The sequence below is a fragment of the Xiphophorus maculatus genome, chromosome 2 (assembly GCF_002775205.1).
Source record: "Xiphophorus maculatus strain JP 163 A chromosome 2, X_maculatus-5.0-male, whole genome shotgun sequence".
Taxonomy (NCBI): Eukaryota; Metazoa; Chordata; class Actinopteri; order Cyprinodontiformes; family Poeciliidae; genus Xiphophorus; species Xiphophorus maculatus.
Window position 1 is genome coordinate 1402990 of NC_036444.1, and position 20016 is coordinate 1423005.

The 20016-nt window shown below is 40.7% G+C and overlaps 2 protein-coding genes across 3 annotated transcripts; one reads left to right on the forward strand and one right to left on the reverse strand.

Moving 5' to 3' along the window:
* The first annotated feature begins 647 nt into the window (after positions 1–647).
* On the forward strand, positions 648–16010 carry bcl2l13 (BCL2 like 13). Of its 2 annotated transcripts, none has more exons than XM_005795855.2 (7): positions 648–978; positions 2546–2730; positions 5700–5789; positions 6416–6572; positions 7554–7626; positions 7710–7838; positions 14106–16010. In XM_005795855.2, exons 2-7 carry the CDS (start codon positions 2607–2609, stop codon positions 14997–14999), a joined length of 1467 nt encoding a protein of 488 aa, XP_005795912.1. In that variant the 5' UTR covers positions 648–978; positions 2546–2606; the 3' UTR covers positions 15000–16010. The 2 variants fall into 2 exon arrangements, with proteins under 2 accessions (XP_005795912.1, XP_023207991.1); XM_023352223.1 differs by having other exon boundaries at positions 5703–5789.
* Positions 16011–16267: 257 nt separating this feature from the next.
* LOC111605875 lies at positions 16268–19782 on the reverse strand. The gene is made up of 3 exons (XM_023325344.1): positions 19099–19782; positions 17290–17423; positions 16268–16790 (listed from the first exon to the last, which is right to left on the reverse strand). The coding sequence occupies exons 1-3, from the start codon at positions 19361–19363 to the stop codon at positions 16578–16580; spliced, it is 612 nt and encodes a 203-aa protein (XP_023181112.1). The 5' UTR covers positions 19364–19782; the 3' UTR covers positions 16268–16577.
* Positions 19783–20016: the final 234 nt, after the last annotated feature.

Sequence of the window (20016 nt, forward strand, 5' to 3'; positions counted from 1 at the left end):
GGTCGGAAATATGTGGTAATATAATTTAAAAAAACAAAAAACAAAAAAACACTGACCTACCAAAGAACTTTGTGACACCTGATGATGAAAATATCACATTTCTTTTACATTCAGTAATTTAATCAGTGTTATTTATGTGGCCATATAAATCAAGCTGGCATCAAAATCCAACACCAAAGATAAAATTGCATGACGTAAATTTATTAAAAAATTAAACAATTCAACTAATAAGAGCAACAAGTCAATGTCTGTTTGAGCTGTACAAAGCTTGGAGTTTTAAGAGTTTCAAAATGAAGACGGTTGAATAGATATGATCATCACTGTTTTCAGATCTTTATTTGTACTCATTTGAATTCCATATAAAATCCCAATGGAATACATTGAAACTTGTTGTTGTAATTTGACAAAATGTGAAAAGTTTAAAAAATTCCAACCGTAAACCTAGTTAAAATGGTTAATAACTTTATTTATGAAGCACTAAGTAGGGTCATGGTGAAATTGAATGGGAGGAAAAGTCGATTCACGTATTTTAAAAGCATTTAAATGTGGATAGTCTAGTGTACGAGATGTACCTGAATGCATCGTAAGGCCGTAAAACACTCTGTAAAAGGGCGATGACATCAGACGGACAGAACAGGTGGGAAACGGTGGGACATCTACACAACTGACATTCATCGGGACCAAACGGTCCGAAGGATCCACTTTATTTCCACGCATTTCCACATATAAATACAAGCCATACACGCTTTTTTGAGGCAAACGGAAGTTTTATCTTGAAGGATTTCACAGGAAGCCCGGTGTTTTATTTTCGCGCGCTTGTGATCCATTCGGAGCACATTGTGTCCTGGAGTTTGTTGCTGCTGCTGCCAACCAGCGGTGGTCCGCTCACTTCAGATCCCGCTGCTGCCAGGGGTTGTGGCGCACAACAGCGTCCAGCCTGGCGGTTGTCAGCATTTGGTTTCCTTCAGGACAAGGACGGTGAGAAAATGGCTCCCGCGGGACCGTTAGAAAGTTGCATTGAAGTTTTGTAATTTCTTGGCAGTTTAAAGGTGTAACGTTAAGCTAGCTAATGTAGCTTCCAAAGAGACTCCGGGGTTCCAGCAACGTTTGTGTACTAAAAACGTTTTTTTCCTTTAAATATCAGACCTGAGCTGTTTGCATGTTGTTCACCGGATAATATTGATCTCTTATTTGCAGTTGAAAATATTTTACACCACCGTGATCCTGCTGTTTAATGACAACGTAACCTGGGTTGATGCTGCTATAAAAGCTGTGTGTAATCTGAATAAGTCATGTTTTTTATGTCTAACTGAATTTGGGCAGCATAAAGCAGCATGAGGTTTATTTTGACAGTTACACCGGAAGTGTTGTTATAGTGTAATTGACTTGCCTTATTTTACCAGTCCGCGTGGTGCCACCTCATTTGAAACTATCATGTAGTTAAATAAGCAATTAATTACACGGCTTCGGAAATAAACATATAAACGGATGCATTAAATAAATTTGTTAAATAATTTATAGTTATTTAAATGTCCCAGTGCTTTTCAAAAATAAATAATTGTGAAAAAAATCATGCTTTAATATTTAAACTCATTAAATGTTATTTTAAAAAAGGACTTAGCTCATAGCTCAGTGTTGTATTTCTGGATCTGGTGATAATTTAGCTGAAATGATAAACTATCACCATTGGCAAAATAATAAGATGATAGGATAAATATATTGAAATTTGGACGTTTAATAACGTAAATGAATTTGGAAAAACATAAATAAAATAAATACCATATGTGTATTTTTTTAAATGTTTCAGATATTAGCAAATTAAACAATAAGTGAAAATTATTTATATAATTTTAAATTTTTCAGATTATTATGTATTTTTATTATTAGTATTATTAGTTTTATTTAATTGTTTTTTAATTCACCTATTATTAAGCGTAATAAAAAGCGTTTCAACGTGTTTTTTTTAATTTATTTCAGAGTCCTTTGGTAAATTACATCAATCTCCAGGGATTCTTGTGATATTCATGCAATAATTTAAATAAAATTGTAATAAATATGTGAAATTGAGCAGCAATTAGATGAATATGTAAATCATTCCTTTAATACAAAATGTCAATAATAATAATACTTTTTAAAAAAACCTGTAAACTAATATGTCTGAAAATGTAACTTAATGATTTAAAAAAGTTATTTAAGAATTTAATTTAAACCTCTAGTCTGATTGAACATCCTGTGGTTCCTCTCATTGAATTTAGTGGCTAATTCTTGAATAATGTTAAATAATTTTACCATATAAAGGATACAATTTTGAATGAATTATAAATATCCTATTTAGATTTTTATGTAAGTTTCTAATAAAACATCTAAATCATTTAATAATCACATGGAGCTTAAGTAAACACACATTTAAAAACAAACACCTTCTGTGGATTCTTTTCAAATTTTAGACCTTTTTGTTACTGTTATTTAAAAGAAAACATGATTATTCAGAAGGATGTATAACTTGGTCTCCATGACAACTTAAAAACGGTTTAATCTTCCCCAGGCCAGTCGTCCAGCTTTGACAGTAAAACTTGATGTTCCTGTGAATGTGAAGCGTTGTGATCATGACGTCCTCCGGTTCCTCCGCCGCTGTGCCTCCATGTTTCCACTACGAAACCAAATACATTGTGCTGAACTTCATCAGAAAGCTGCCTGTCTACAGGTCACGGACTGTAACCACAGAGCTAGGTGAGAGAAACACTTGCTTGTGACATTTATCTTAGTAAACAAGTAATTTACTGACTATTCTGACCAATCAAATGAAAAATAGTCTTGTCTGTTCTGTAATTGTGACTTAAGCTAGCAGAAGAAATATTTAAACATAAAATGTTGTCAAAAAGCAAATCAGCTCCTTATTGTTTTGTTTTTAAATAAAAAATAATTCTGTTGTGTAAAATGCAAAAATGATTCAAACGTCGCTTTAAGTCTCAAGTTTGAAGTAGGAAAAAACTTTTTAAAGTTTACAAACAGATGACATAAAACTTTTACATTAACTTTTAAAAATAAAAAGCAAACTTAAATCGAGGCAGTGTAAACAACTCTGCCTTCTTTATTACATTTCACCTTCAGTCTCAAATTTGAAGTGTGAAAACGTATTTTTATTAAAGAGATATTTCTAATCTATTTTTCACTGTTTTTCATCATTACTGATCAGGAAGTACATGCAATGTCAGCCAAAGTGTATTTCCTCGTATAACATGTCAGATTCTGTACTATGAAACAAATGAACTCAATGTATGTAGTGGATGTTTCCCAGACTTTAGGTCTCTAGAAATGTTGCATGTTATTGTTTACATCAGTAAATATGAACGCTGGAGGGCAAAAAGACCATTTTTGCCGCGCTGCCGCTGTAGAACAGATCTGTAAAATGAAACCTGAGATGTTCTTCAGTCAGTGCTCTGCGCCGCAGCAAACGGAAAATGACACAGAAAAACAACCTGAGAATAACTCAAAACCACTCTTCTCTTCTGTCTCTGTATGTGTTGGCTACGCTACACACAGACCCGTTGCCATAGCAACTGACAACAACACCGCTAATGTATTAAGATTTGACACCTAAAAACACTCAAACATTTCCCACGGATATACTGTCCGTTACAGTTTCATATTTTCAGGCTTGATGTTTATTCTGCAGTCATTAAGATTTTACTGTGGTAGATTAGCTTCCGCTGCTATTTGCTAAGCTAACACAGCGGTGGTTGATTGGCTAATTTAAGCACATGCCCTACTGATGATCTGCCAGAGTTGGTGTGTACGTTGCCTTATTATTATTATTTTTTTTAAATGAACCGAAACACACTAAATTCTGCAGCACATCTACTTGTTAAGGTTTTCATAGTCAAGCTAGCATAACTAACCTACTTCTCTCTCTCTCACTGTTTTTTTCTTAATTAAAACTTTGTCCTGACCTTTGTTATCTAGATCAGTGTTTCCCAACCTGGTCCTCCAGACTCACTGCTCTGCATGTTTTAGGTATTTCCTTGCTTCAGTCCAGCTGATTTCAACTGATGACTGATTAACAGGCGTTTGTTGAATCAGGCACATTAAATCAGGGAAACCTCTAAAACATGTAGGGCTGTGTGCCTTGAGGACCAGGCTTGGAAAACACTGATCTAGTTTTTGTACTGTTGACTATTGGTAGCAAAGCATTGTGTCCTTTTTTCTTCCAGATATCACGCATACATTTATGATCTAGCTCGTTATGTTGGCAACTTCACCGCTAAAACCAATGCTAGTCATCGTAGCAGAGCAGTTTTTTTGCCCCCCAGCAGGAAGCACGGGGGCAGGATCTTGTGTGTGTGACATCACACTGCAACGTGTCTATATGCCGACCTGAACCGATATTTGGGCCGGGTCGAGCTAATAGTGCTTAGCATTCGTCAACAGCAAGGAATTTTAATTGCAGAATTTTCTGAACCATTGCAGCCCTGGTGCATGCTCATGTAGCAGCGTGTAGCCACCTGTCCTCCAGCCCAGTTTAGCTCTCTGGCTTTGGCATGAAACTGCATTCAGTTGACATCTGAGACACTTTCAACTCATCTGTATTCTCATTTAATGTCCAGACTGACAGAAAAGTCTGCTTTATTTATTGAAATCATACTTTGGGATTGCAGGAGTTATTTTCCCCCATTCCTGCATATTTGAACCCAAATCCTTAATTTCCCACTGATGTTCTGGTTGTGGCGCTTCTCCACGTTAAACTGCAGTGAAAGAAACACAAACAGCTGCTTTTATTTTGCTTTAGGTTCATAAATCGAGTAGAAGAGAGGCGGTTTTGAGTTGCAGCACGTTTGAAAAACTCCGAATGACCGACTGATCCCTGCTTTCCGCTCGACCCGGTCCAGTTTCTGACAGCCTGTCATGAGTAATCATCGTAGGATTACTCTCACACCAGTAGACGGGCAGACAGAGCGGTCTGACCGGCTGCCTGCTGAGGCAGCAGAGCAGCCCGGCCCTGAGCCTCCAGGCTGAACGGGACAAAGGGGAAGTAAGGGGGCCGCTTCTGAAAAACAAAAAAAGACAGATTTTATTTATCTTTAGTTTTTATTTTAATTGGTTGCTATTGTCCTTTTGTGTTGGTGGTTCTGATTGGGTCTGTTTTTAAAGTTTTGTTCATTTTCTGGTTGAACTATTGCTGTTTGGACAATTATTATTGGGAAGAATATTTGGTGTGAAACCTCCACGCCTCGCATGGTTGGTTACACCTCTGCTATTCGCCTAGAATAATTCACTCCCACATGAGCTGCGCTCTAAAGTCATTCTGATGGGTTTTCCTCTGTGTTTTATTAGGAGTCAGCAGCTGCTGCCTGTCGAGGTTCTCCTGCCTACAGAAAAACTCACAATATTTGTTTATCAAACTGAGTGTAAAGTGTAAAATAAGGGTGCATCCATCAGGGGGTTTTTCTTCCTACAGAGCTTTGCCAAATGATTCGTCCCTGTTTAAACTTAAACAGGCATGAATCTCAACAAAATTATTGATTATAATATGAGGAAATGTGAAGATAAATCAGTTTGTCAGACAAAATAATGGAGCAGAAACGAGGAATAAGAGGATTATTAACACTGACCTAACCCCCCTTCAATATTCAGATAAATGTAGGATAATATTTTAGTTGGTAGAAACAGATTTAAAGCTGGTCCAGCTATGATGTGTTAAGGAGACGCCCAGGATGAGTGGGAGAGAAGCAGACGAATGAAGCAGCAAATCGACGAGGAGCTGAAGCAGCTGCAGCAGGAAGTCAATGACTGTAAGTTTCCGCCGTCACGCCTCCTACAGATTACATGAAGTTGGTGTCGAACGTTTGTTCTACATTTGTGCAGCAAAAATGTTAGTTTTTTTGCTCATTTTGAAGATGTGAACAAATGTTTCCAGAGGTCATCAAAGGTCAACCAGCCAGTCCAGATTTACAAAGTCAGATTGAAAACGGTGTCAGTCAGCTGTGCTGGTTTGTGCAACGACAAATCTTTGTTTGTGTCATTATAATTTTTAAGCTTTTAAAAAATAAAAGTTTAAAGAAATCAACTTGCCTCTCCACATTAAGAAAATTAATTGTTATGTTTGCGCAGCTAAAATTTTAGCAGCAGAGTTGTATGACACCAAACTTGTTTTTTGTAATTGTGGGGGCGTGGGTGGCTGGTTGACCTTTGACATCTAAAGACATCTGAAAACATTTATTAATATCAAAACTTTTTGCACCAATTTAGTGGTTAGGAAACTTCTCTCAGGTGTTTTCAATTTGAAAAAATGTCTGAGGTGTTGAACAACTCATTTCAAGTTTTTATTTTTCCTTAATTAACCTCCTAATTTCTGATCAAAATTTCCAGTTCTGCGGCTTTTTCTTCTCGTTTTTATAGTGTTTCCTCCTGTTTTCAGCGTTTTCCGAGTTGGACTTTGACCTGCGCCAGTCGGTGGTGTTCTCCCCGCCGAATCCGGACAACTCCGTGGAGGAGAGCCTCGCCGCCATGGGGCACGGCGTGTCCCGGGAGCTCGGCCTGCACCTCTCCGCCGCCGTGGAGAAACTCCTGTCAGGGTGAGCAGAGCTGTGGAAATATTTACCAAGGAGTTTCACACGGTGAGCTTTCGTTATCGCTTCGTGCTGCTGCAGATAATCGCTCAGCTCACAGCCAGACGTGATCAGCACAAAGGCTTTAGCTCGGCTTGTTGACATTTTTCAATATTTTTTATGTAAGCATTTATGAGGTCAGATACTGATGTTGGACAAGAATGCAGCAGCAGCTAACAATTATTTTATCGATCGAGTATTCTATTGGCACTGTGACAGACTGGCGAACTGTCCAGGTGACCCCGCCTCTCACCCAAAACGTTCGCTGGAGACGGGCAGCAGCACCGCTCCTGACCCGCTAGGGCCCAGGGTGTAAGAAAATGGATGGATGGATTAAGCTATTGATTATTCTGACAGTTAATTGGATAAAAAATATTGTACAGATTTTTCATTTAACCACTTAAACATTTTTAGAAGTCCATTAATGGTCCAAATGATAATTCAGTTTATTTTTTAATTTAGGAAATAGACATTTTGTTGCCTAAAAAGTAATAACGTAGCATTCATGTAGTGAATTTGAACTGAGTGAAGCTAAAACTGCCAATTAAGGAGTTTTGGGTAAAACATATTGTTTTTATTTTTTATTTTATTTGTTTCAAACAGGTTTACAAAAACAAGAAAATGACCAAGAACAAAATAATTATCTTTCCACGACTTTTCTGTTTCACTGAGGAAGCAGTGGAACAGTGAACACTTATTTAATCCATTTAGTCTAAATAGAAATTGATATGTATTGTACAGTTTTGGCTTAATTACTGCATTCAATATGTTGTGTTTTTTTGTTGTTGTGTATTCTCCAGTTAATGATTAATTGATTACAAAATTAGTTGAAACTATTAATCACAATTAATCTGATTAATCGTTCCAGCCCTACTTCTTTTCTTTGCAGCCAGATTTAAGTGAAAATGCTGTTTGGTGTTTGTAAAGCTGAACGTCTGCATGTTTCAGGTCTCTGGACTACCAGAGGTTTCAGAGCACGGCTCTGGATCTGGCTAGACACACAGAATCGGGCTGGAACAAGGTGAGCCTTTGGTCAGCGCTGCGTCTTTACCTTCCTGTCGTCATGTGACGCAGCTTCCTCACCTTGTTGGTTGTCTCTGACAGGTGTTGGTGTCGCTGCTGCTGCTGCAGGCCCTGCGGTTCGAGGGGAAGCCTCTGAGCACGCTGCTGCAGCTGGGGCTGCGCTGCCTGCAGGAGGACGAGGCGCAGTTCATCATCCAGCAGGGAGGATGGGTGAGTGTTCGATCGCAGAGGGGAAAAACTTCTGGAAACTGACCCAAAGGGATTCCCGTAGTCTGGGTTTGTGTTGCATTATGGGATGCGGTAGAGGAAATGAACTAAGAAGAGATGGCAGCGAGTCGTTTTCGTAAAGCGTAAAACTTGGAGGATGTCTCCTCCATTAATATTACCGGAAATAAAATCCAGAAAAATGGTTTATTCCTGATGTTTGACTGATTTTAAAGTCAGAAAACGTAAATGTGTTCTCCAAAAACTACTTCAGTCCAAAGTAGGAGAAGGGCTGTGACCTTTAACCTCCATCATCTGAGACTGAAAACATGAAAACAGGACTTTCTGCATGTTTACATTCAGACCGACATGCAGTTGCTAAATTAGCCACATGAGAGCAGCAGTGAGTCACGTGCTGTTGGTGGAGGCGCTGCAGAGAAAGAGCTGCTGGTTTAAGATGCTAAAACAGGTTATTATGTTTTCTACATATTCTCTTAAACAGATGGAAAGGTCCAACCTTTAATTTGTGATTTAAAAATGATTGAGAACCTCTACAAACCATTTCCTCCATCAAAATTGATTAATAAAATGAGCTGCAGTAACTGCAACATTAAGTTGCTGCAGCTCAAATTATTGCTTTGAGTCTTAAAATAATGTCAGGTTCAGTTTATTAACTCAATCGGTAACAATCACTCTGTCTGAGTGTAGTCAGTGCTGCTATAGGAAATCAATCAATCAGCCAATCAATCAGGAGACATGGAGCAGTTTAACTTAACTTAACTTATCACTAAAGGAAGTTAAATAAATGTTTGAAAGTTTTTTTTAATCACACATTGGATTCAAATGATTAGATTCCCCAAAGTCTTTATTTAACTTTTTAATGGAGTTAATTACAAGGTCTATAATTAATCAATCACATTTTAATTGAAGACTATATGTCAACAAGATAAGCAACAGTTTAAATTCAAAAGCATTATTGCTGCTAAATTATAGAACAAATATCCAAACAGGATCCGTTTCTCCCGTCATTCACAGCAACGAGCAGCTCTGGGCGAGATGAAGAACCTGAAGATTTATCACAATATTGTGAGAACAAGAAAACTGATGGCAAAAACTATTAATCTGTAGGTTTTTAGGAAACTTATTGCTGTGACATCATGACTCAAACACAAATCCTGCTCCTGAAAAACATTCCTATTGGTAATGTGCGTCTTTAGGTCACCAGTCACATAAATAGAATAGAATAGAATAGAAGTACTTTATTCATCCCTGCAGGGAAATTATTTCGCAGTTACAGCATAGAGACAAGACACAATAACAACCACCACTGAGTAGCAGTTGTAGATAAATAAGAATAAAATATAACATGCTGTCAATATAAAAGCAGCTTAGAGCAGTCCTTGCAAAGATTCAAAATGCAGAACAGAATGTATATGTAAATATATGTACAGCAGTGTGCCACAGTGCATTGTGTGAAATCGGACTGATTAGTGCAGAACAATGATTTAGCTTTTATTGTACAGTGAGATGGCATGTGGCAGGAAGGATTTCCTGTATCTGTCCCTACGACAGCGGAGCTGGAGCAGCCTATGTGAGAAGGAGCTCCGCTGTCTGTCCACTATGTGGTGGAGAGGCTGCTGTTTATTGTCCATCATAGACAGAACCTTCTTCAGTGTCCTCCTCTCCACCACAGTTTCCAGGGACTCCAGCCTTAGTCCCAGTACAGAGCCAGCTTTCCTGATGATTTTGTCTAGTCTATTAGAGTCGCTGGCTCTGATGCTGCTTCCCCAACACACAGCAGCAAAGAAGATGGCGCCGGCAACAACACTGTGATAAAAGGTCTCCAACATCTTGCTGCACACATTGAAGGATCTCAGCTTCCTTAAAAAATAGAGTCTGCTCATCCCCTTCCTGCACACAGCGTCAGTGTTAGATGCCCAGTCCAGTCTGTTGCCGATTACAACTCCCAGGTATTTGTAATCCTCCACCTCCTCCACCACTTCCCCTTTGACCTTTAGTGGCCGTGAAGGTATCTTCTTCCTTCTGAAGTCAATCACCATCTCTCCGGTCTTACTAATGTTGAGCCTCAGGTGATTCTGGTCAGACCACTCCACAAAGCCGTCCACCAGTGTCCTGTACTCCCCCTCCCCTCCATCCCCTATACACCCGACAACTGCTGAGTCATCAGAAAACTTCTGTAGGTGACATGACTCAGAGTTGTACTGGAAATCAGTGGTGTACAGGGTGAAGAGAAAGGGAGAAAGCACAGTTCCCTGTGGAGCTCCTACGTCACTGACCACCACATCAGACAGGACACTGCCCAGACGGACAAACTGTGGCCTGCCTGTCAAGTAGTCAGTAACCCAGGAGATCACTGAGTCGTTGACACCCATCCTCCGCAGCTTCTCACCCAGCAGCAGAGGCTGGATGGTGTTGAAGGCACTGGAGAAATCAAAGAATGTGATTCTCACAGTGTCTCCTCCACCATCCAGGTGTGACAGCGCTCGTTGCAGCAGGAAGATGACGGCATCGTCAACTCCTAAGTGGGGCTGGTAGGCAAATTGCAGGGGGTCTAGAAACGTCCTCACCTGAGGCCTCAGCTGGGCCAGGACCAGACGCAGATAAAGACGTGTGATTTGTCACTGCATTTAATCCATATCAAAATTCACAGCTATTGATTAAAAACAGTAAAATTAACAATCCCAGCAATATGGAGAGTTTTTTTTAACATCATTAATCGTGATAACAATAAATCAAAATTCTTATGATGAGAAACTATGATAAATTATAAACGATACGATAGAGGCCCACACCCACAGAAGACGGTTCCTTGTTGGAGAAGTAAGATTTGGAAGATGTTTTATTTGTTTTAGAGGCTATAGTTATTTAAAAATCGGACTGACTGGTCGTCATCGATGGCGAACGCTCCAGGTCTCGTATCGACGACGTCGTTTCAGCTTTTACTTTAGAGCAGTGAGGGGAGCGCTGCTGGCTGTAAACGAGGTCACTGATGAGGAGTCACGTGACTCGGCACGTTAACGCCGCTTCATTACCGCAGACAAAGCTGCATTCTCCCACAGCGCTGCGTCACAGCTGAACAGATGACAGGATGTCTGATGAAGGGATGAAGAGGAGGGAGAGGAAGGCGGGGAGGGGAGGGCCGAGCGACCGACAGCAGCCAGTGGGAGTAAAGTTGCATCTCTTCCACTTTGACGGCTGCATGCTTGCGCCCGGCTCACTGACTGCGACCTGCGCTCCGTCTTGTGGCTCCTGTCCTGCTGGATCTCTGGAGATTTGTGCGCTGAGGTGCGATCCGGCGCCGCAAGACGTTACGCCGAGGTGAGACGTTTTCCTGTGGAGCGACAAAAACCCAAACTCATTTCCAGATGATGAGAAGGTCTCCTCTTCCTGGCAACATGGCCGCCGCCTCCTGTGGTTGTTTAGGCTTCTTTTTAGGGATGAAACTAACAATTGTTTTTGTAATCAATTAATCTGACAATTAATCAATTAATTGGATAAAAATAGTTGCATTCTACAGATTTTTCATTGAACTATTTAAGCCTTTTTAGTACAATGTTGGAAATGTATAAGCAAATCATAATTTAGGAGTTTTGACTAAAACATACTTAATTTTTGTCTTAACTGCCAAATCTATCTTATTGTTGCAGTTTTGGCTCAATATCTGCTCTGAATGTGTTATTTTTTTCAGCAAATGGCCTTTTTCCTTAGTCTGAATACTTCGGTTTATGATTAATCAGTTACTAAATTAGATGACTATTTTTCAATAATTGATTAACCACGATTAACCGTTTAAGCCCGACTTTGTTTCTCTGCATCGTATTTATTTTTTCGCCCTCCAGATCACGTATTTTCTCTGCCAGGCCGTGGTTAACGTCTCTGAGATGAAACCCGAGCAGGATGCTGGGTTTTGGAGCGGAAAACAATGAGGTTCATTATGAGCCTAATGTGGCTCACAGTCGGTTTGGCAGGAACAAAGCCCGGGTCGGGTTCTGCAGGTCCAGTAGCGCGAAGAATCAGCCGGCCGTCCTTCTCCCTCTGGAAACTGCTGAGCTCAAAGTTGACGTCGGCCATTTTCTCCTGCGGTTTGAGTCGTTTGAATCCTGGAGGATGAAGGTGAAACGCTGTGAACCCGACAGCTGATAGTCAAAGCAGGATATCTAGGAACATGTAAAACATTTCTGAAGCTCCGTTTGTCCTGCTGCAGCCGCCTCTCGCTGCATCGAGCTCCCTGACTTACATAAGCGATTCGCTCACCGGCTCCAGGGTGGAATACGTTCATCACGACCCGTCGCCGTGGTTCTGGATCAGCAGCAGAACCGAGGCGGCGCAGAGCGGGAACAACACTTTTAATAAAAACCCTCAGCAGAAGCTTCACTGGCCCTTCAGAGCGGCACATTAACAGTCTGCTGAATAAAGCAGAACCAGAACCGGGCTGATGTTTCCAGTGTGGACAGACCTGAAAACATATTAATCCGTTCATTAAAATTTTTAGTATCTATTCAGAAAAATGAGCTGAGGACTCCGAGAATCTCAGTCTGGAAAAACATCAAATCCGTTCATGAGCATCCAGTTAATGATTAATTTACTAATCAATTATTGACAATTAATCAGATTTTTAAAAAAATTTCCGTTCTCTTATGTGATTTAAAAGTACATAAAAAATCCAAATAAATACATAAATAATTTTTTTTAAATAAGAAAATTGGGACTACAGCTAACGATTATTTTAGTAATTGATTATACTGGTGATTAATCGATTAATCAGATAAAAAGTCTTTGGTTCTGAAATAATTCAGGTTTGTTATTCTGAATTATATTTTTTAAGAGAATTTGTGACTTTACTTTTCAGTTGAATTTTCAGAACTTATTTGCTCGCGGTGCCAAGATGGTGAACGTATTGATGCGACCCGATCGCCTGGAGCCCAATTAGTCCAATAAATGTTGATTATGTGAGTCTCTGAGAACTGCAGTTACCAAAACAATGCTAACATGTTTCGTTGTGATGAGTTTAGGGATTTAATTTGGTAATTTCACCCTGTTTATCAACCATCTTCAGCCAAATAGAAGCTGTGGGGGGTTTTGTTGCCCTGCCTGTGCTGATCTCAGGTCAGATTTGAATTTTTAAATGACTGTTCAGTTAGAGTGGAAAACTGAGGCGGCTCTGGCTCCGACCCAGGAATCTGCCGTCTGGGTTTGTCTTCAGACGGGGGCGGAGATCTGAACCTGGCAACAAAACCTAACGTAGGTTAGTTAATGTTTGGCAGCTGCAGCACAGGTCAAGGACAGCAAAACGCAAATCTGCACGACCGACCTGAAGGTTAGTGGTGATAAAACGGTAAAGCTTTGTGTTTGAAACGTCTCATCTGTGGCTCATAGTGACTTTCTGTTGTTAAACTGCCTTTAAATGATCGTTAATGTGGGTGAAGAGCAGCTGATTGGCGTTGGGAAGGCCGTTCTGGAGGATTTTGAGAAGTGCTCCTGCTGTTCCACATGTAAAGCAGCTTAGGGAGAATACGGATGTTGGATAACGTTGGAGCGCTCCCAGATTTAATCTCTCTGCTCTTTCCAGCTGACATGCACAGAGAATAACCTTCAGTTATTTTCTTTTTGGAAGTTCTGGATCTTTGGCTGAAAATGAGAGTCACTCTTCTGTCAGACGCTTTCTGTCTGCTGTGTCGTCAAACCCTTCGCCCTTCCTGTCAGTCAGATGACTGACGCCGCCGGTTAAATCCTGCTCACCATCCACACCGTGTTCCAGGTTTTTATCATCTGAATTATGGATCAGAAAATCAGGAAAATATTCACAACCCCACAACTAATCAAAGACTAGATATGAGTTATGACAACATTGAATTTAACTTTGAGCTAAATAAAGTATTTTTGAATTGAACTACTATTTATATGAACGTCATGGTGGAAACAACCAGCGTCTGAGATGAACGTGTTAACCAGACTGAAGCTCCTCTGGATCCTTCACAGGCTGAATGATTTCTGTCCTGAACCTTCTCCTCATCTGGGCATCGCTAACTAAAAAGTTATCTGTGCTAAAGCTAAAGCACTAATCATAAACATTAGCTGTGCTATAGCTAAAGCACTAATTAATTAGTGTCAGGAACGGCCAAGCAGAAAAAAATTGTATTTCAAACCGAATCAAACTGGAATTGGGAATCAGAACCTGCAGTGTGAACGCAGTCGTGATTTTTCTGGTTCTCATTTGTGTCCGCCATCTTGTCTTCCTGGTTCTGTCCGCAGGGTAAAGTTCTGAGCCTGGTGCAGAACGAGAACGAAGACGAGGATCCCACGGCGGCCGTCGCCGACGACAGCAACGACATCTACATCCTGTCAGAGGAGCAGCAACCCGGCGGGCTCAGCACCGGCGACAGCGGCGAGCCGAGCGCCTGGCAGACGGACAGCCTGCCGGCGTCCCTGGTTGGCCACGAGTCGTGGGCGCAGGTCGACCCAATGGACCCCGAAGACGTGAAGGACCTTCACGGCGGCGAGGGCGTGGCGCTGGTCGAGGAGCGCAGCGAGAACAACTCCTCCAACTCCGACATCGTCCATGTGGAGCGGGAGGAGGCGGAACTCATGGAGGAGGTCGCCGACGGCGACGGCATCGAGGAGAGCATGATGAGCCTTCTGATGACCGAGAGCGACCTGGCGGTGCTGCGGGCCGAGTTCGGAGACCCGGTTCTGCACGCAGAGCCGCCGTCGTCCCTGGTGCTGCCGGAGGAGTCCGTCGTCATGGAGACGCCTAAGAGTTTGTCCCCAGAAGCAGAAGCCCCGCCTCCTGTTCCTGCAGTAGAACCCGACCCGGACCCAGAACCCGAAGCCACGACTCAAGCCGAGGAAGTCCCACCAGAACCAGCAGAACCTGAAACCCCGCCAGAACCAGTGTCCATCCCAAAGCAGAACACTGAGCCTGAACTGGATCCAGAACCAGAACCGGATTCCTCTGTGACCCCTGCGCCAGAGGTCCTGGCTGAAGAGGCCCGGGTTCTTGAGGTCCCCAAAGAGTCGCCCGAGGCCCCGGCGAAACCAGAACCAGAACCGGCGGAGGAGTTCCCGGTTCTGCTGTATGGCGGAGCGGTTCTGGTTCTGGTTGCCGCGGTGACCTTCGGCTTGGTTCTGTTCAGGAGGAGGAGGTAGAAATATGTCCAGGTTTAAATAAATGTTCTATTCTTGATGTAAAAGCTCCTTGGTGCCGGGTTTCTCTGGTCGGCCCGGTCCAAAAGAACCGGGCCCTGAAGCAGGATCATCTCCTCCTCACTCTGTCTTCTGTCCGTTTCTGTCTCACCTTTCATGATTTTTCTAACTTTTTCAGCAGCAAAATGAGATTTAAATTTTTTGAAAAATGAATATTGATGAAATATTTTATTTTCTGAATCCAGGCAGGAAGTTCTGGTATAAAAATTATCTGTTGCATGTTTTACTGCACATGCAACATGGTTTTTGTTTTTTATGAATAAGATATTAAAGTTTTTTCCTCCCTAGAGACGAGTGGAAATATTTGAATATGAAGGTTTAATGCGCCGCTTCATGATGCTGCTGTAAAACAGGAACTGAAGGCAGAAATATGGAAGACAATTCCTGCCGTGAATGAAAAAATAAAAGAACAGGAAGTTGTAACAGAAAATTACAACTTTGAGTTTTATTGATAAAACGGACAAATTTAAAGTAATATTTACAAAAATAAGGTACAATTTTGAATTTTAAAGGATAAGTCACATTTAGAAGAATTTGTCAAATTTGAGTTTGTTGTGTCGTAATTTTTAATTTTATTGATAAAACTTGTGAATATAGTTACAAGAATAAGTTATTGTAATTTTGAATTTTAAAGTAAGTTGTAATTACGTGTTTTAAGTTAGAAGTTCAGACTGACAAAACGCTGCCAGCGTGGGGTCTAAATTATGGGATATGTTGTTACCATGGTGATTAAAGAGTCCTGCTGGCAAATGAAGTCAACCCTCATTGTGGATCTCAACCATATTCTTGAATATTATTTACATCACAATCCTCTGCAAGCTGCAGTTTCTGTCTTTTTTTCCTTCCACTAAACTTTCCATGGATGTACTTGCACATAGCACTCTGAACTGACAGCTTGTTCAGCAGTAAACTTGTTTTGTTTAATTACTGAAATAAATTATTTTTGAAACCTTAGACATTTTCTAAATTTTGGGTATTTTTACTCTAGTTAATCATAACTCATAATTTTACTTTGCTTGGCTAGTTCACCTCCTAAGAAATCTTTTTTTTAAGATGTGATTAATCTGGAAAAATCCCAGAGTTGTAACATTTTGTTACATAACAACCATCTTCCATGCAGAGCCTTCAAAGTAAAACCAAAAGTCTGAGCTGCAAACTTCTATCTTCTGCTAAAAATCTGAACCTGGAACAAAAATGATGAAGCCGTCAAGTCAGAAGTTGATCTCTGGTTTATTATTTACATGAATTATAAAATATGAGCTCAATGCAGACGAGAGCTGAGATTAACGTTCAGTTCTGGGTAAACAAGCCTTAATGCACAGACAAAAACAGTTTGATCATTTAATTCAAGTATAGAATATACATTTGCATGCATATTTGATGCATGCTTTAGTAAACAGAAACATGTAAACAAATTCAAGTGTTAACTTTCAGTTCCCTCTTATGAATAATTCTTCAGTTTCCTTCCATCAGTAACGTTTCTACGAACGCAGCTGAGTTGAGGGGGCGGGGCAACACCCTTCAGTCACTTCCTGTGCTGCAGGATCTGGTCCACCGATTGCAGATGAACCGGACGGCCATGTCGAAGAGGCTCTTCAGCAGCCACGGAGCCTGGATGCAAACGCCCTTCACCAGGGTCAAGGTCAGGGCCAAGACGACCTGCTCCTGGGGCAAATCCTTCAGAGAAGCCTCCCTGAGCAGCCGCTCCACCTCGTTCACAAGATGGTTCCCCAACTGATGGGCAGCAGACCAACAGAACTGGTCAGAACAGCAAATCAGTGACAAATAAGCAATTAATCATGATTAATCAATTAGTGAAATAATCCACAGCTGATTTGGTAATCGATTAATCGTTAACGGGAGACATACTGACTGGAAAAAAAAATTGCTACAAGAACAACACACTGAGCAGATCTTAAGACAAAACTGTACAAAAATATAGACATTTTGCCTTTAAAGGGACAGTAATATGTGTTTTCCAGCCACATGGTGCCGTTTTGTTTATATTTTCTTATTTTAAAAAGGAATTATTTGGATCTTTTTATGTATTTCTAAAATTGTATAAAAAGGGTCCAATGAACAATCTGCAGAAGGTACCAGTTCTTAAATCTGATTAATAGTCAGAATAATTGATTAATCAATAACTAAAATAATCGTTAGGAACAGAATTCCCAGATTTCTATGAGTTTTCATTTTAAATTGTTAGTTCTGATTGGTGCGGTGCAGAGCTCACTTCAGAAGGCGACTCGGAGACGTTGCTGGCCAGGTTCTGCGCCGCCCGCACCACCACCTGCAGCTCAAGCTGGGCTGCGATTTCTCTCAGGTCCTGAGCAACGGCCTGCATGTTGATGACTTCCTGCTGGCCTCCTGCAGAAACAGATAAGAGTCAGAGCATCAGCGCCATCACTTCCCTCCACAAACTGCTGAACGGTCTGGACTCTAATGGAGCTCAAACACCCATCAGGGCTGACGGGACGGCCGTCTGCAATGCCGTTTTCCTGCAGGATCTCCACTAAACTCTCAGGTTTCCTGTGATTTTTGACACCATGTTGATAAAAGCAAAGCTGAGAGGCATTCAGAGCGTCTCCCAGACGCTGGATTTCACTAACATGGGGAATTTGGAGGCTAGTAGATGAAGTCAAACTGGTCATTGTGCTCCTCAAACTATCTGGAATTTTTATTTCCTACTTGTTAACACTTGAGCAATCTGTTCAACTAATAAAATCATGGAGCAACTATGAGGCAAAAGAAGAAACAGTACAGCACATTTTTGGAAAATCTGGATATTTTTTCTCACAAATGCACTCGGGTTTCTATAATTCAGAGTGATGTCATCGCCCAGGGCGGCCATCTTGTTTGCCAAGCGTGTTTATTAGGACTTTGAATGCAGGTCAACTCTATGACAAAGTACATTTTTATTTATTTTTTAACTACCAGAATATAGTCATAACATCAGGATAATGAAGTAGTCATATTATGAGAACTCCAACATGAAAAACAAAAAGCTAAAATGTGGAATGTTGAGAATCTTATGAAGATAATACTTATACAGATAATCTATTTTGAAGAAAGAGCCACATGAACCAGGTTGGTCACATCAGATCGCTATAAATCCATTAAAGATTTTTTCTCAAGAAAAAACTTTTGTCTCATAATTTCAAGATGTTTTCTGGAAAAAAAGCATCTATATCCAGCTAATATTACTTTATTCTCTAATAAAATTTTTTTTTAAAAACAACTTGTAGCTTTACTCTAATACTTCAAAGTCAGATCCTGGTAGATTTTTCTCTTTAAATGACCTCTGAAAAATTTTCTGTCATTGTAATTCCTTCCACATGCCCATTATGTTAACATAATTGTTAGTGGTCATAATGTTCTGCCTGATCAGTGGACGTTCTTATATCACATGAACAAAAGGTTTAGATGTAGAACTGAAGGGGAAGTCTAAAACTCCCAACACTATCAGTGCCTGATTTTACTTTCAGTTTCCTGGTTTGTTGTTGTTGCTGAAAATATCGGCTGTGATTCAGTGGAAAGATTTCAACCAGCCGCCATGGGCGGTTCTACACGGGGGCCAGAGCCCTTTTCTCATGAGATAATACTAAATAAATGTATTATGATGATATTAAGTGGCACAGAAACAGTAGCTAATTGCTCCTCTTTACTAATTTATTTTTCCCTTCACAGATTTATGTTAACTAAATAAAAACTGAGGTTCTGCAGTTTTAGTTTCAGCTTTGTTGAGACAAGATCAGTGATCTGCAGCTCCAGAGGAAACATTATCATCTGGAGGATGATATATTCTCTGGTGGAAATATTATCCTGTTATTCATTTATTTTATTTTTCTATGCCCCCCTCACCATGAAAAAAGCAGCAGGCCCCAACCTGGAAACCCTGGTAAATCTGGTCTAGATCCGCCTCTGTTCTCCTGTCTATTGATCATACGCGTGAAAAGCAGCTCTGGCTGTGAAAATTAAACTCATCCTCCAGATTTTTGTCGCTATTGTGTGTAAAATTTGACGTCCAGACAGAGCTACTGACCCGGCCCAGGGAGCTCCACCAGCGGCAGGATATCCTCCAAATACCCGGTGATGTTTCCAGGCAGATGTCCATCCGTCTGTAGCTCCCCGTGTTCCTCCGCTTCTACATTGTTTCCATTACCGTTGATCTCCCGGGATGCGATCAGTTCGTTTCCTTTGGAGCAAAGCTCCTTGTTGTAATTCAGGTCTTTGGAGTCAGGTTGGAGGAAGAAGAAAACCACCAGCGCGGCGCTTTGCTGGTCAGCTAGAAACCCCAAGTCGCCCATTGATGACCGGACAACATCCGCGCTTTTAATAACAGCGAAAACCAGTGAGTTTGAATTGAATGGATGAACCAACTAATTCTGAACACAAGTGAGATTAAATCGATGATAGGCGTTAAGGAAAATCCAGTTAAACTGTTAAAACTTTGATGCTGAATGAGGAAAAACAAGTAGCTTCATGCTAACGTTGATTAGCATCAAAAAGTTAACTTTAACCTAAGCTGCTAACTGCTAACAACAAAACACTAAGCTTCATAAGAGAAAAAAGACTCACGCGCGGCTCCCTGCTGCCTTGAAAACATTAAAGTTAAAAGTTAAGACGGTGATATTAACCGTGGAGCTGTTAACCCGTTAACTTGTTACCGCATCAGCCTCCAAGTGTTGAACTGTGGGCGACTTCTTCAAGTCAACAATCTTTAAATGGTGCACGAGGACCAAGTATTACGGTAGTCAAGTTTCAGGCGTAAAAACATCTTTATACGTTTTTCACCCATCCAATTAAGAAAAGTTTATATTTTTCCATTTGACTTATTTTAATAAGAAAATAAATACAAGCAGCAATATGTCACCTCTAAAGACTTTGTTTTGATCTGGATACCGTAATGATTAGTATACTACGCTATAAAAAAAAAACAAACAACGCATGACTATCAAGG

What these genes read in the sequence shown, in the direction of transcription:
- bcl2l13 (XM_005795855.2), top strand. Translation starts at nt 2,607, where the DNA reads ATGACGTCCTCCGGTTCCTCCGCCGCTGTGCCTCCATGTTTCCACTAC. An exon ending in GACTGTAACCACAGAGCTAG is followed by an intron (nt 2,731 to 5,699) that starts GTGAGAGAAACA and finishes TGATGTGTTAAG; the next exon opens with GAGACGCCCAGGATGAGTGG. An exon ending in CAGAATCGGGCTGGAACAAG is followed by an intron (nt 7,627 to 7,709) that starts GTGAGCCTTTGG and finishes TGTCTCTGACAG; the next exon opens with GTGTTGGTGTCGCTGCTGCT.
- LOC111605875 (XM_023325344.1), bottom strand. Translation starts at nt 19,363, where the DNA reads ATGGGCGACTTGGGGTTTCTAGCTGACCAGCAAAGCGCCGCGCTGGTG. An exon ending in GGTGGAGCTCCCTGGGCCGG is followed by an intron (nt 17,424 to 19,098) that starts GTCAGTAGCTCT and finishes CTGTTTCTGCAG; the next exon opens with GAGGCCAGCAGGAAGTCATC. An exon ending in TCTCCGAGTCGCCTTCTGAA is followed by an intron (nt 16,791 to 17,289) that starts GTGAGCTCTGCA and finishes GCTGCCCATCAG; the next exon opens with TTGGGGAACCATCTTGTGAA.